The sequence below is a fragment of the Herpailurus yagouaroundi genome, unplaced genomic scaffold, assembly GCF_014898765.1.
Source record: "Herpailurus yagouaroundi ecotype Mexico unplaced genomic scaffold, PumYag 183, whole genome shotgun sequence".
NCBI lineage: Eukaryota > Metazoa > Chordata > Mammalia > Carnivora > Felidae > Herpailurus > Herpailurus yagouaroundi.
The window spans coordinates 16327956-16344831 of record NW_024412414.1 but is presented as its reverse complement, the minus strand read 5'-3'; the positions used below and the strand labels follow the sequence as shown (position 1 = coordinate 16344831).

At 42.7% G+C, this 16876-nt stretch overlaps 1 protein-coding gene across 1 annotated transcript in view; it reads left to right on the top strand.

Annotated features, from left to right (window-relative positions):
- Positions 1–2: 2 nt before the first annotated feature.
- GXYLT2 (glucoside xylosyltransferase 2) overlaps positions 3–16876 on the top strand; it is a gene marked incomplete at its 5' end in the record, with an annotated part of 94781 nt that continues 77907 nt past the window's right edge. The window contains one exon of the mRNA XM_040492167.1: positions 3–16. Within this exon, the coding sequence (XP_040348101.1) occupies positions 3–16 (14 nt within the window). The remainder of the gene's footprint in view (positions 17–16876) is intronic.

Genomic DNA, 16876 nt, shown 5'->3' with positions numbered 1-16876 from the left:
TGGAGAAGTTGGCGAGGTGAGTCGTGGCAGCCCCAGAATCCCCTCTGGGACCCGTGTCTCACTCCCTCAGCCGGTGCCGAGTCCAGGGGAGGCTTTGGGCTGGAGGGACGGACACCCAAGTTCACCCGCGGGCTGCCCACTTCTGTTTCTTGCTCCGCTGGAAAGTAAGAGCCACCTTCGTGGAGTCCTGTTGACAGCCCAGTGCTGTTGATCACGTACATTTTTGAAAGAGAAGTGTCAGGGAGGGTGGCTTATATATTACATTTCTTAACAGTCCGGGCAAGGCGTGTGTTTGCATTCTTGCAAACGTGCGCCCTTTGTTTAATCTTTCAAAAGCCATCACGATGCAAGAATGCTTTATCTAATTCTCATGTTTCACTGGAGGATTTTTTTATATATATACCAAAAACTTAGATGTAATTCAGTTGGAAAAGTTAGATGTTTACCGAAGACTAGCTGCCTCTCATTGAACCTTGAATCGCCCTGTGCTTAGAACAGAAGAGGCACTCGACCTAAGTTTATTAAAAAGTTTTCTTCTTGGAAGGAGCGTGGCGTGGCACGGGCAAAATAGAATGACGGTTTCCCTGTTCCTCGTTGTGTTTCAGACTTAAGTACGGTCCAAGTGTCTTACAAGCAAAACATCTTAACCTTTGACATTATGTTTGATATTCTCTTTCTCTGCGTGGAGTTTAACCCGCCACAGCTTTTCATCGGAGCGTTTTATCTTTGTCCTCAGGGTTGCTGGACCGCCCCCAGGTTAGGGATTTGCGTTCATTTCCTTTGTTGTGGAGAGCTTTTTAACAGTCCCCTTGCAGCGAGTCTGTTTCCTCTGCCCTTTGGAAGCTGGTGATGTTTGTAACTGCTGTTGCTGCGTCTGCGTGTGCTGGGCTCCTTAATTACTTGAAATGAGTTGAAGAATTCTTTTTGGCTGTAATGACTAAATCTGTTTTGCCGCTTTTACTGTAAGAGAAAAGACACAAAACCTCAAGAAGTAGCTGTGTCAGCTTTTGTTTCTCTTCTGCCTCATAATAAATGTACAGATGGGTAGTGACAAGTTTTAGAGGGGGAAAAAAAACCCCAATGATCTACAGAGTCGCTTTTAAGCCGTTAGAGCCATTTACGGCATTTTATGAATGTATGCATACTTTAAGGCTATATCTGTTAGGAACTGAGGTTTCTTAGAATGTATTATGTTAAGGTTCAACTGCAAGTTTACTATGATTTGTAGTGGATGGGACAACTTTTACATCAATAATAATTGACACCATTTAACATAGCTAATAACCTTTTGCCAGGTACAGTGCTCACAGGGGTATGTAAAGATAGTCATTGTTGACATATACCGTGCATATATTAACCATGTCAACCACACCACAACCCTATGACAGTGGTTCTCAAAGTGCAGTCTGAACCAGCAGCAGCCGTGTCACCTGGAGCCTTGTTAGAAATGCAGATTCTCAGGCCCCACCCTAGCCCCATGAAATCAGAATCCCTTGGGATGAGGTCAGTAATCCATGTTCTAACAAGCCCTCCTATTGTTTCTAACACGCACCAGCGTTTGAGAGCCTGCTCTACGAAGTAGGCACTAATATCATCCCCATTTTACAGTTAAGGAAGGTAATGCACACCGTTCAGCCGCCTGTTCAAGGTTCATAGATCACGTGTGATAGATAAGGATGAAGATTCAGGCAGCCTGGGCCCAGTATATTCTTACCTGCTATGCTGATGTCCTATGCTAACTAGTCTTGCCTGTGTGTGTAAGTTTTTCTGAGATTTTTCTAAAGAAACATCATAGATTTTTTACAGTGGTCTCATTCTTCAAGGTATTGGGAACATGGGACAACATCTTCTTGTCTCTATCTGAACAAATTGGCTCTGACTAGGAAGAGATCATGAACAGAATCCAGATGGATGTTTTAGGAAAGGGCTATTTCCATGAGCAGCAGTAGATCCTGAAGCCATTTTTCTTTTTGAACATATCTCTTATATCATCATGGAAGTCATGGCCAACACCATAGGAATATAGAACAAAATTTAAAAACTCAGGGCAGAGTGGAAAACAAAAAAGCCACCAGAAGTCTCAAGCTCAAATGCATAAAGATGAAAGTCTAGTGTCCTCTGGAGAAGTTGACATTTTCTGGGACGTAATAACCTTTTTTTTTTTTTTTTTTTTTACTACCTGGACAGAAATGGCGACAGAAGATTCTGAGACACTGAGGGAGCAGAAGGAAAGATCTCTGCATGGGCTCCTTTATTGCTTTCCTAATCCTGCTTGGGTTAAATTTTTGTGGTTTAGAAGGAATTTCATTTTAGGGAGGGAAAAGAAAGCCTCGTGTTTTTAGAAATTGGGTGCTTTAATCTCGTTATGTGGCTAGAATCCAGAAGAGATGAAGGTTACGTGATCTCATTTCTCGGGCCTGGGGAGTAGTGAGAGCAAGCTTGCAGTTGGATGTGATACAGTCCACCACCTGCTGACCATCCGTGGACCCGGTTGCCTTGCCTCCCCCAGGGTACTGTTGGAAGTGAAGTTCTGCCACGTCAGCGCAGGAAACATAGCCCTCTCCTTCCACATCTTGTTTTCATTTCAGAGAAGTTTCCAGGGACTTGCCTCGTTAGCAGACAGACCCTACAATTTTATAACTAGTCATTTGTATGCAATCTGTCCTGCGGTGGCCTCTCCTCTCTATAAATATAAAGCCCGGAGGTAAGGTCTAAGCTTTTAGGTCAGGGGTGGGATCTGAAAATGGATACCACGATCTAAGTAGCAGGTCCAAGCACACAAGAGAAATGAAATCTTCCTTTTGTTTTGGTTTATTGGTGATTTATACCTGGCTGACTTCCATAGAGAATTTGAGACGACTTTCAGTAAAAAAAAACATATATAATAAGGCCATTGAAATCATCATAAAAAATGAAAAGTCATAAAAAAGAGGAGGAAATAAGCACTGTTTGTCAAAAACTGAGCCACCATTGTTATGAGGATTAAGTATTAAATTTAGCTTTAAGCTTCCTGGCAGCCATGTCAAAAAGAGAATCACGATGGGCTACCTTATTTTCACTGAATGATAAGAGGAAGAGTTGCTCATGAAGGATGATTTGGTTTTCATGGAAATGAATTCCAAAAAGAATTTTACTGGAGAGTAAACTTTAGACGACTGTCTCTCCAGTTTGCTTCTGAAAACCTCCTCTGTGAGCCTACGTATGCTAAAGGCAGTTGAATAGCACTGCTAATCAGTGCAACGTAGAAAAGAATTTGGCATCTCGAGGCCAGAAAATTGGGTTCTAGTCCCCAAGCCATTTCACCTTAATTTCCTCATCTGTGAACTGAGCACATCAATCCAAAAGTTTTCCAAAATCTCTTCCAGCTCTGACATTTGATGATCCCGTGATGAGATCATCCAGTTTAGCTGTGAAATCCCAACAATGGCTCTTGCTAGGCCCTGTGTGCCATCTCTTGCAAAATCAGTTTCTCATTTATTGGCTGTAGCCTAGAACCCTTACTGATTACTCAATCTCAACCCTCTCCTGAACTTTATTCTTTTTATTCTTGCACTAGCCTGGATATTGCTGTTTTCTCTCTTAAAATATGGTTTCTACACTACTCTAAACTCTGCAGAGGTCCCCTGCCATTTTATTCTGCATTCAGCAAATGTTTATTGCACGTATATTCTGGACCAGGCACTCATTGTACAGTGGTGAAAGGAGTTGGTGCCCTCCCAGAATTTGGGAGGGATGGGGGCGGGGAGACAATAGAGAAACACGTTACACTTGGCAGCCACCCTGGCTGCCCCAGTGAGAGGAAGCATGTTTACTCGCTCGTCAAGAGACACCATTTCCTGCGGTTCCCTTTGGTGTCTGAGATAAGTCTTCTCAGAGGGTTCAAGCCTGAATAAAGGTCTCACTTAAGCAGCATGGTGTTACAGAGCAAAATGCCAACACTGCAGTGATCCTATAATTGTCTGGTAGCACCACGACACGTTGAAGGTACTGTCTGTGATATTCTGTACTGCTGAGTCTTGATTCTGTTCACATTCAGTTTTGGGGTTTGGTCCATGATTCCGCCTTGTATCGATCAGCAAGCCATTCTGGTTCAATCTCAAAATATATGCCCCCTCTTGGGGCACCTGGGTGGGCTCAGTCAGTTAAGTGTCCAACTCTTGATTTGGGCTCAGGTCATGATCTCATGATTCGTGAGATGGAACCCCATGTTGGGCTCTGTGCTGAAAGTGCAGAGCCCGCTTGGGATTCTCTCCCCCTCCTCCTCCCCCACTTGTGCACACGCATTCTTTCTCTCAAACTAAATAAACCCCCCCCCAAAAAAAAGTAAAAAAAAAAAAATACCCCCACTCTCACCTTTTCTACTGCTGCCATGCTTACCACTGGCTTCTAACCACCATCTTTTACACGTGGACCTCCACAGCAGCACAGGATCGGGTTGGCATCCCTCCACTCTAGCACCCTCTACAGTTTGTTTTCTGTATAGCTGCTGGGATAATGTTAAAGATGGCAGACCACATCAGGTCTTTGCTGGTGAAAGCCCTTCGGTGACAGACTTCTTGTCACCATGAGAAAATTCAGTTTCTTAGTCCAGCCTTCAAGCCCTTGTCTGATTTCAGCCCCATTTAGGTCTCTGACATCATTTTCTACCACTCTGCTTCAGCCACACTAGCCTTCAGATACCCTCAGCTCATTCCTGCCTCCGCACTTTTTACTTGTTCTCTGTGCTGGAATATTCTTTGCTCACATCCTTGGGTTGCTAGCTCCCTTCTTTCAAACTATGCTTTCGTGTTTTCTTCTCAGACGGGTCTTCCCAGCTGCTCTAGAAAAAAGGACCCTTCCCACCATTCTCTACACCCTTACCCTGGTTCGTGTTGTTGTTGTGTTATAGCTTGCGTTATTATATGAACATTCTATTTTATTTGCTCCTTCCCTACAATGTACACTTCATGTCTTATTAATCACTGCACCTTGCCACCTAGAACAGAGTGATCTCCTAGCAGGTACTCAATACATATTTGTCAAATGACCTAATGAATGAATTCAGCACCCACCTTGTGCCAGCACTATGCTAAGATTTTACTTATATGAGTAAATTACATCTTTAATAATGTTCAAAATAATCTCATAGTGAAGAACAATGAGAAGCATAGTGAGGATCTTTAATTATAAAGATCTTTAATTATAAAATCTTTAAAAGAGAGGGGTTCTTTTTTCTTAAAAAAATTTTTTTTAAGTTTATTTATTTCTTTTTAATGTTTTTACTTATTTTTGAGACAGAGAGAGACAGAGCATGAGCAGGGGAGGGGCAGAGAGGGAGAGAGAAATCCCAAGCAGGCTCCATGCTGTCAGTGCAGAGCCCTATGCAGGGCTCAAACCCATGAACCCTGAGATCATGACCTGAGCAGATATCAAGAGTTGGACATTTAACCAACTGAGCCACATGGGCTCTCCAATAGATGTTAATTGTTAGAGCAGTTTGGGATTTTTAGAAAAACTGAGAAAGTAGTACAGGGTTTCCCAGTACCCTGCACCCAGTTTCCTCCATCATTAAAACCTTACAGGAGTATATTATAATTATTGAATTAATAGTATACATTATTACTAGTGTTTCATTTTTTTTACATTTCCTTAGTTTTTATAGAATGTCCCTTTTCTGTTCCAGGATCCCAGCCAGGATAGCACATGACATGTAGTTGTCATATGTCCTTAGGCTCCTCTTTATTGTGGCAGTTTCTCAGACTTTCCTTGTTTTTGGTGACCTTGAGAGTTTTGACGAGGTCAGATATTTTGTAGGATGCCCCACTATTGGAATGTGTCTAATGCTTTACTCATTATAGTACTAAGTTATGGGTTATTGGGAGGAGAGCCGAGAGGTAAAGTACCATTTCCATCACATCATATCAAGTGTATACGCTATCGACATGATTTATGACTGCTATTATCGGCCTTCATCACCTGGGACAGGTGGTGTTTGTTTGTTCAGGTTTTTCTACTGGCAGCTTGCCCTTCCCCCCACTCCCTTTCCATACTGTGAAATTTAGAAGGAAGTTTATGCACAGCCCACACACCTGAAGAGTGGGAAGCGATGCTCTGTCTCCCTCCTTGAAGGTAGAGTATCTATATAAATTATTTGAAATTGTCCTGCAGGGGAGATTTGATTCTTCTCCTCCATTTATTAATGTATTTAGTCATTGTATCACTATGAGCCTGTGGATATTTATTTTATACTTTGAGTTACAAGCCAGTAGGACTATTTTGTTGCTGGAATTGTTTCTTTATTGGCCATCAGGAGCTCTTACACTTGGCCTCTGTTCTTCTTTGACATAATCCCATCGGTGTGTTTTTGGTTTTTGTTTTCATTTCTAGTTTTTTGAGCATTTCCTTACTCTCTGGCCCTACAGGATGCCCCAGGCTCGTCTTGTATATTTTTCTGCTTCATTTTTTGAATCAGCCATTTCTTCAAAGGGCCCTGATTCCTCTTATTGGAGCCTGGTATTCGAAACCAAGATCTGGGTATGAGGCATGCTAGTTGCTACTGGGATACCATTTCTTTTAGACCCTCACAGCTGACAGAGTAAAACATGTTTGTGTTAATACTAGCCTACTTATTTACACATATACATATTTCCATATGTAACCGTCTCTGTGTTAAGCTAAACATTACTACCTGGACCATTATAGCTTCCTTCCCTTACCTGTTAGGGAGAGAGAATTTTTTTGGTTCCCAAGCCCCAGTTTTTTCGCATCTCACTGACTTTGATTGGCTTAAATGCCTGTGGTATGGAGGAGGGACTGGAAAGGAGTGGAGGGGTAGGATAGGATTGACTACTTGACTGAAACCGAGCAAAACCCAACGCCTGAGTTAGAGATGAGGGCATGACCACCCAAACCATCTGGGGAAGGTGATATGGTAGATCTTATGATTGGCTCCAACCTATATTCCTCCCACCCCTTGCAGTTTGTGGGTGGACCATACATACCTCCAGGAGATGGTCTACGCCAGGCCCCACCACTTTCATGGTATGAACTGCATGTATCTAGGACTGAAACATTCAATAAATTCATTTCTTGGCAATGGTTATTGGTCCACAGGTGTTACCTGACCCAAGTTGACCGAATCGATGGACATATTTTATATTATTAGATGAAAGACTCCATGTGCTAGATATGGACAAGGAAATGAATAGTCCTAGTTACTACCATGATTCTTGTAGAAGCACCTTTAGGATGAAGCCATCACTGTGAGCAGTAGAATAGAAAGGAGAATATGGATCCTTGAGGACATCGCTGAGTAAGCGAATCCTGACTCCTGCCCTGTCTTGAGCCCTCTAGTTACATACTTTGGAGTTGAGGTTTCTGGCATTTTTATCCAAAATCATCTTGCCCAAACCAGATGGTTCTTTAGATCAAAATCCGCTGCTGTTGATGGAGAGAAAGGGGAATGGTTGCAGGGAGCACATAGGATATGAATGTCCGCCACACCATAGAGCAACCATTTTGTGCCTTCAACTTTGTCCCAGTTGGCAGGTGATTCAGAGATAGGTTCTTGGGCCAAATTAGACCCTTTCTTAGGGATTTAAAAAATTGGAGCAGAGACAGTATAATGGCAAACTGTTTCTAGTGGCTAAGAGTAAGGTATGAAATTCAGGATTGACAGCCATGTTTCTGCCATGTGGAGAAAGCTGGTGTGCACTGAGAGTACATGAACCCGAAGTGAGAAACTACACAGAGCAATGGGGGTGGGGGGCGAGGCCTAATGTTGTTCCCAAGGCCAGCTTCTGCCCCTTGCTGGCCATGTTGTTTCATCCCTTTCCTAGAATCCATGAATTGAGTTTCTGTCACTTACCACCAAGGAGTTCTGACTAATTTCGATACGTAGCTACTGCTTTTAACACCTTCACTAAGTTCAGTAAATAGTAGCTATAGTGACTCTTATCCCCATACACATTCACAGATGAGATTCTTTGGAAGAAAATTTGACAACAGATTTTGTTTTTCCCTTTGGAGATACCTCCCTTCACATTATCTCACTGCAAGAAAATAAAAGAATTATATATGTTATATATTTTACTACCATTTAAAATATTTCTTAGAAAAGAGAAAATAAGAGATTTCTGTTGAAGAGGAAATTCCTTTTGTGTTCCTTTCCAAATCTTCCCCAGCACTTGATTTATTCCAGATCATGAAATTCTAAAAATTGCCCCTGGAAAGAGGAATTTCTTGACTTGATGCCTTTATTGGGACTCCTTGATTTTGTGCCAGCAAAGAGTGACTTTGATATATATGAAGGTGATGTTTTGATGTTTGCCTATGCCCCCCCCCCCCAACCTCTTTTGGCAACAGACAGACTGAAATGGTCTAGTAGAAATTCATCACGGTACAATTTAGAATCCAAGCCTTACATTAAGTAAGAGACAATGGAGAACACGACCCCTTTTCACAGGGAAGGAAACTGAAGTCCAAAGAGGTAAAATGATAATAATAATGTACATAAAGTACCTAGCACAGGGCTAGCTCATGGTGGCCGCTCAACAAATGACTCATTGTTCCAAGTACTGTTATTATCCACTGTTGTTTATTAGGCAGGAACTGAATCTTAACTAGACCCAACTCACTGGCAGTCTAACTTTGAATTATTCCTCCTTGGCAAATCATGGCTTTCTCCTAAGTTCAATGATGAAATGAACTATCGCAGGTAGAATGCTGGCACAGTATGTAGCACGCAAGAAACTCTCAGCAAACGGGAGCTAGGGCTCAGATGCAGATTAGGGCAGGCTTTTCTTGGATTATGAATTGAGGAAATCAAGACTCAGCTTTCATATGTGATAAATAATACAGGGGCACCTGGGTGGCTCAATTGGTTAAGCATCTGCCTTCGGCTCAGGTCACGATCTTGTGGTTCGTGAGTTCGAGTCCTGGATCCTCTGTCCCCCTGTCTCTGCCTCTCCTCTGCTCATGTTCATTCTCTCTCTCTCTCTCTCTCTCTCTCTCTCTCATAAATAAACATAAAAAAAATAATACACCAACCCCAGTCTTCTGATCCTCAGTAGAAGCTGAAGGAGTAGATTAGGGAGGATCATTTTGACTGCCTCTCGGGCAGTTGGACTGTTGATCTGGAGAGTGTCAAGCCTGGAATAGTGGCTCTCTGTAGCTTTGATGTCTCCTCAAGGGCAGGGAGCTATTGTTTGCCAGCTCAGAAAAGTGGAGGGTGAGTGAAGCGTTCACGTTCACGTGCATGGAAATTAGGAGGTTGTTCTCAGGGCACCCAAATGCAGAATTTTGTCCACTGTTGCTGCTATTCAAGGGGCCTGCCTCTCCAGTTGAGCTTGAAAAGGCTCTGCATTTTCCTCCCTCCAGTTTTGTGAGACTCACAGGGACCTCAGCTGTCTGGTTGCCAGCCTTAAAGTAACAAGCTCTGATGTTCGAGTATCAGATTTTACCCCTCAGGGAGAATGGGTTGTTAGGAATTCCTGCCTTATTATATTTTTTTTTCCTTTTTTTTTTTTAATTTTTTTTTTCCAATGTTTATTTATTTTTGGGACAGAGAGAGACAGAGCATGAACGGGCGAGGGGCAGAGAGAGGGAGACACAGAATCGGAAACAGGCTCCAGGCTCTGAGCCATCAGCCCGGAGCCCGACGCGGGGCTCGAACTCACGGACCGTGAGATCGTGACCTGGTTGAAGTCGGACGCTTAACCGACTGCGCCACCCAGGCGCCCCTTTTTTTTCCTTTTTAGAGAGAGAGGGAATCTCAGGCAGGCTCCATGCTTAGCTTGGAGCTTGACGCGGGGCTCAGTCCCACGACCCTTGGGATCATGACCTGAGTGGAAATCAAGAGTCTGACTGAGCTACCCAGGGGCCCCCAAATTGCGGGTTTAGAAGAAACACAAGAGAAGTTGGAAATGCATTGGAAATTGGCATTTTAGAAGAAACATTTAGAGTTTAAAAAGTGTACAAAACCTTCAAATCTGATCTGCAATAAGGTAGAGTACTGATACTTGAAGTAATATGCTTTTTACTGCTCTGCCTAGCCTGTTTTTATCATGGATTTGAAATAGAGAAAAATAAAGGCTTCCTATACATTTCAAGTTATTTAATAATAACGATGATGGTAATAACTAATATTTAATGAAGACTTAAAATATGCCATGCTGCTGTATGAAGCACTTCCACGCATTATTTCATTTCACCTTCCTAAAAGCCTATGAGGTACTATTACTGGATAGGTCAGAACACTTTCTGTTGCAAGAGTTAGAGTCTCAGCTCATCAGCTTATACCACTTAGTCATAAAAGGGGGTTTACTGGATCGGTGCATGGGCGCCTTGGGTGGCTCAGTCACTTGAGCATCTGACTCTTGATTTCTGATCAGGTCATGGTCCCAGGGTCGTGGGTTTGAGCCCCAAGTCAGGCTCTGCACGGAGCTTGGAGCCTGCTTGAGATTCATTCATTCTCTCTCTCTCTCCCCCCCCCCCTCGCTCCCCCGCCCTCCCTCCGGCCAACCCTCCCCCACTCACATTCTTTCTCTCTCTGTCAAAAAAAATAAATAAACTCTCTTAAACTTTAAAAAAAAAAAAACCCAACAGCTGTAAAGTGCAAAGTTTACAGGTGTATCCCGGATTTCTAGCCATCTTGCCTCTGTCTTCAATCTCTGCTGCCTTCTGTGTGGGCCACACCCTCACGTGGGTTTCTCCATTGGAGAATTCCAGCAGGTCTGGGCTTACCTTTTACTCCTTAAGTCACTGCCAAGGGAAAAACTTCGTCCAACGAGAGTCCCAGAGTTGCCTCTATTGACCTGATATGGATCCCCTGCATATCTGATTGTTGATGTCATTGCCTAGGGAGTGGATGAATCAGCCCCTCCAAACCTCATGGACTGAGAGCAGAAAAGGAATGGTTTCCCCAAAAGACAATTAAGGTGCTCTTATCAGAAAGAAACTCTTGGAAATGGATGCTAGTAAGAAACACCAAAACCAGAAGCAGATGTCCACTATAATCAGTATGCCCATTTTATAGATGTGGAAATTGAGGGTTAGAGGTGGTTAAAGCATTTGCCTGAGATGGAGCAGCCAAGAATTTGAAGCCAGGCCCGTGTGCTTTTGAAGTCACACTGCTTATCACCATGCTGTCCTCGGGAACAGATCTTGCAATTTGAGCTACTCGATTGCTTTCTAGAATCCCTTTGAAGAAGATCCTTTGATAAAGTCTCTCTTTATTTTCAAAGATTTTTCGTATTTGTAAGGGAAAAATAGGCTATAAAATTTATCCCTTAAAAATGTTTTAATGTATTTACATAGTTCTATATACACATTCACATATATTGAATGTAACTCTGGAAGGTTATTCCATTGTATGTTAACAGTGGTTATGGAATTGGAATTATGGTGCCCCCCCCCCACTTTGGCTTGTCTGTATTTAAAATTTTTTCTGTGATGAATGTTTGCATTCCTTTTATAACTTACAAAATAAGTTAAAATATATAAATTATAAAAATTAAAAATCCCTTATTGGCCTGAGGCGTAGGAGGATGGAAATTAAATGGAGAGACCATTTCTCCTCCCCTTAAGTTGGTGTTTCATGTTCTTTTTTCGGAAATGGACTAGAAGTGTCCATTTGCACAATATGTAATCCTCATTCTTTTCCCTCGTATGTCACCAGCCATTTATTTATCTCAAACTAGCTCTGCTAGTTCATATTTTGCCATCTCAATAACAGCTTAATTTGAAAAGAAGAGGGAGGTGGAGAAATAGAATCTCCTGTGTGTCAGAAACAATCATAAGGGGAACAAATGAAATGAGAATTAGTCCAGGCAGTATCACAGATTTAGAGGGAGAGGAATATGTATAAATACATTTGTGCATGATGTCAGGTAATGGCGGATGCATGGGTTACGAAGGCAGAGTTGGTAAAGGTGTGCATTGAGCATCCTGCCTGGGGGGGGCTGTGTATGGATGGGGTCTAAAATCCTATCCAAGCTCAGATCACTGAGTGTCGAGCCCTGAGTACAGATAAAGGGTTTATTTGCCCGGAGCAGGCTCCTTTTCTAGATCACTGGTGTATAGCTCCAAATAGAGCGTAATGATGAAATAATTTTTTGAGAGAATCTCAAAAAAAATAAATAAATAAAAAGCTCCAGCTTTTCAAAGTCCAGCTTCCTGAGTCTGAATCCTTGCACTGCCACTTACTCACCATAAAGGAGGTATATGTGTCCAAGAGTTTCTAAAAGCAGACACGCACACATATAGACATATAGATAAGATTGACAACTTCAGGCTTTGAACATCTCCTATGTATTGGACCTAGACTTTGTTTAGGAGCACAGCCATATTTTAGATATTGTGATCCAAACTAAAAATATGCTATTCATAATTGAGCATACTTATCAAATAATTGTATTATGCACTGCCCCCCCCCCAGCAGTTTTTTGGCACTGTGTACACACTATTCGTATAATAGCATGGCTTCAAGGCAAACGTCAGCTTCTCTGCCTATCGTGGAAGATTAATGATACTTGATTTAACTCCAAACCATGGGTCATTAAAAGTGATTTAACTGTTAGCATGGTCCTCAGCGTCATGTCTGGGTTTCTAAGTGAAGGCTGTACTCACAGCTCCAGCAGGGAAATTTTTTGTCAGGGGACGAACGTGTTCCCAGACCTGTGGTTTGCAGGGAACTTTATTAGTGCCTCTCACTGCCAACATGTAACGTGGATATAATTACCCATTACCAGACTCCTTCCAGGGGCTGAATCGAGGTGTTTCCACTTCTAAACTGCCACTCTGGCCTCATCTGCAGGCCTTCTGCAGGTTCCAAATAGCTATGGTTTCATCTGGAAGGATTCCGCTTGGGAGGGAATCTATTCTTCCCCTAGATGTGATTTCTTCAAATTCATCTTCTGCCCTTCCCCCCCACCCCAAATATTTCTATATTTCCTTCCCTCTTAAAACAAGTTACCAACAGCACGGTTTTAGACTGTATTTAAAATTTTTTTTCTTTCTAATGGTTATTTATTTACTTATTTTTGAGAGACAGAGAGAAACAGAATGTCAGTGAGGGAGAGGCAGAGAGAGAGGGAGACACGGAATCCAAAGCAGGCTCCAGGTTCTGAGCTGTCAGCACCAAGCCCGACAAGGGGCTCGAACCCACAAACCACGAGATCATGATGTGAGCAGAAGTTGGATGCCCAATCGATGAGGCACCCCTGTGCCCCAGACTGTATTTTAAAGAACTGGGATTTTCTGCGAATCTTCCACTGCTTGTCTGTATCACAGCATCAGGTTTATCTGAGTTAATTTAGTTTGTCAGTTCAGGAGAAGCCCTGGTAAGTGAGGTAGCAAGAGACAGCAGGAAAGAGGGTCTGAGTGCAACCAATTACTTGCTTTAGTAATTCAGTGTGTTTTGCAGTAATAGGCTACAAAGTAAATAGCGCTACACATAAGTGCCGTATTTCATTATTTATACACTCCAGAAATTGAAGTTTAATTAAGTCACACTCCTGAGACTTTTAACGATTAAGGAGACGCCTCGTGTCGGACAGTGTGGAGCTGGTGAGGCAGCTCTCCCTCTGAGCCTTCTCTGAATATCATTTTTCGTTTGTACAGGGAGGGGTTGAGCCAGGACAGTTGAGGCAATGTTTTCCAAACTGCAGGCAATCCCGCATCAGAGCCATCATTCTTATAATATGGCTCTACTACCATTGCTAACCTGAAACATTAAAAAAAAAAAATTGTCATTAAACATCAGTGATTTGTTTACTTAATTAATAGCTTGATAGCGATACAATCCAAATACCCTTTCAAGGTGTACAAGACAGTGGTTTTTAGTTTATTTGCAGAGTTGTGCAACCATGACCACATCTAATTTCAGAATATGTTCTTCACCCAAAGAAGAATCCCTGCACCCAGTAAGCAATCAGTCCACATTTGCCTCTTCCCCTAGTCCCTGGTAACCACTAATCTGCTTTATGTCTCTATGGATTTTCCTCTCGTGGACTTTTCCTGTGTATGGAATCATCAATATGCGGTCTGCTGTATTTCCGCAAGGTTCTCACTTGTTTAAGGTTCATCCATGCTATAGTTACGTCACCACTTCATTCCTTTAATTGGCAAATCATTTTCCATTTTATGGATATGCCACCTTCTGTTTGTCCGTTCATCAGTTGGTGGACTTTTGGGTTAGACTCTTTGGCTATTATGAATAATGCTGCTGTGAACCCTTGTATACAAGTTTGCGTGTGGATGTATGTTTTCATTTCTCTAGGGTAGATACGTAGGACTGGAATTGTTAGGTCACATGGTGGCTCTGCGTTTAGCCTTCTGCAGCACTGGGGAACTGTTTTCCAAAGTGGCTGCACCATTTTACAGCCCCACTAGCAGTGCATGAGGGTTCTAATTTCTGCACATTCTAAGTTTATTCGTTTATTTTTGAGAGAGAGGTGGGGGAGGGGCAGAGGGAGAATCTTAAGCAGGCCCCCCCCCCCCTCAGGGCAGAACCCAGTGTGAGGCTCACCATCGGTGAGATCATGACCTGAGCCAAAATCAAGAGTTGAGCGCTTAACTCACTGAACCGCCCAGGCACCCTCTTAGTGTATTTATTTTAGGGGAAACTTTTCTATCGCGGCCATGGATTGTCAGCAGTAACGTAAATAAGAAATAATCATCAAAGGAGACACTGAGAAGATGAAACAACCTTGCGCATTTCTAACTTGGCCGTTGAAGGTTCTGTATCTGAGTTCTGTTGTCTTTTTAGTTGAAAGGGAGGATTAGGCAACATTAGAAAGGTGTTTAAGACATGTTAGCACCAAGTTGAGACTCTCTCATTGACATTGTTGAGAAAGAACCGGAAGTGGAATAGCTTTCTCACTCAGAGACTCAGAGTGATTTGATGTGGTGTCTTAATGATAATTGTAACTGACGCATCACCCTCTAGAACATGCGGAATTTGGAGGCACAGATGCCGTTTGCAAACCCATCTCATCGTGTTTCCACAGTCGGCTCCATGATTATGTCATACAAATACTCAGAGGTGTAGGGGATCGTGTTTGTTATGTTTGGGGGGGGGTTGTTTTTTCTCATGGTATGGTGTTTTCTAATAACTCTTGGGTAAATTTGAGAAACTGTCAAGGTTACTACATTCTTGATAGGATGATGACCCACTAATGTCATTTCTGGGAATGTGGGCAAAGGACATCATGAAAAGAAGAAAACAGTCTGTTGGCACACACGTGTTTAGTGTCAGACTTTTTTTTTAAATACGGCAGAACAGTTGGAAACACCCAACAAAAGGGAAATGCTGATAGGCTATGGTGTTTTAGTTGGAGGGAATAGTAGAGAGGCAGTGAAAATGATGGTTCTAAAGACTTAGGAAGTGACAAGAAGAATAAAAATCAGATGAGAAACAGAATATAAAATTGAAAACAAAAAAAAATTGAATGCCTACTATTAATATAGCTATAAAAATATGTATTCAGTGGAATAAAGACCAGGATATAACATGTAAAAAGTAGTCATATAGGGCAAGATCCTTTTTCATTTACCAACTTTAATATTTCAACACATTATGTTTTATATTTTTTAGTTGGAAGTGTACATTGTGTATTTTTTCTGACCTTTTTTATTTTTTTATTATGTTTTTTTTTTTAGTGTTTATTTATTTTTGAGACAGAGAGAGACAGAGCATGAACGGGGGAGGGGCAGAGAGAGAGAGGGAGACACAGAATCGGAAGCAGGCTCCAGGCTCTGAGCCTTCAGCCCAGAGCCCGACGCGGGGCTTGAACTCAAGGACCGCGAGATAGTGACCTGAGCTGAAGTTGGACGCTTAACCGACTGAGCCACCCAGGCGCCCCGATCTTTTTTATTTTTTAAATTTTTATTTCTTTTTGAGAGACACAGAGCACGAACAGGGGAGGGGCAGAGAGAGAGGGAGACACAGAGCTGGAAGCAGGCTCTAGGCTCTGAGCTGTCAGCACAGTGCCCGACGTGGGTCTCAAACCCATGAACTGCGAGATCATGACCTGAGCTGAATTCGGACACTTAACAACCGACTGAGCCACTCAGGCATCCCTATTCTGATCATTTTTTTAAAGATAGATATTTTTTGTTTACTTACATGGCCTTATTTTGATGGTATATAATGTGCCCTTGATATAAATTAAAAGGAAAGAATTTGTAACCACCAGCTGAGATAAGATTTTGGAAGAAAATAAGCAAAAACCGTGACAGAGAATAAAAGGGAGGGTGTTCCCTTGATGAGGTAGTCAGGGAAGCTCATCCTGCTGTTTAAAAGAAAAGGAGGATCTGTGCAAAGGGAAGAATATTCCAGGCGGAGGACACAGTTTGTTTTAAAGGTCCAGGATGTGAGCATAGCACTGGGTGTCTCAGGTAGAAAGAAGGAAAGGTGGTGGGTGCAGAGGTCATGAAACACAAGGGTCAGGAGGCTTGAGCATCTTCTGAACAGTGGGTGAAGTCCTCAAGAATGCTAGCAGGGATTGGTGGGGGGAAGAATTCTGTGAGTGAGGAGCTAAGTCTTAGGAAACTGGGAGATGCCAGCAAGAAAAAGGTAGAAGAGTTTTCATCCACAGACTTCACTCTGAAGACACGTGCCATGTCTGGGTGTAGCAGTGAGAAACAAGGAGGACACCAGTCCTCTTATTGCCCCGGGGGCTCCCAGGGCAGGGGAGGAAGAGCAGCCTCCACTTGGGGGTTCTGCTGGGGGGGTGGGGTGGCATCCTCACAAAGCGGCCATGTTTTCATTAAGTCAAGATGTGAAGAGAATTCCCTGAGGAAAAGCTGAGCACAGAGTGGGTTTTCCTGAGGGCCTGGAGGGAGAGTTTGGGAGAGAAAGGGGAGGTGACAGGTCAGCTCAGATCTTTAGTTCTTG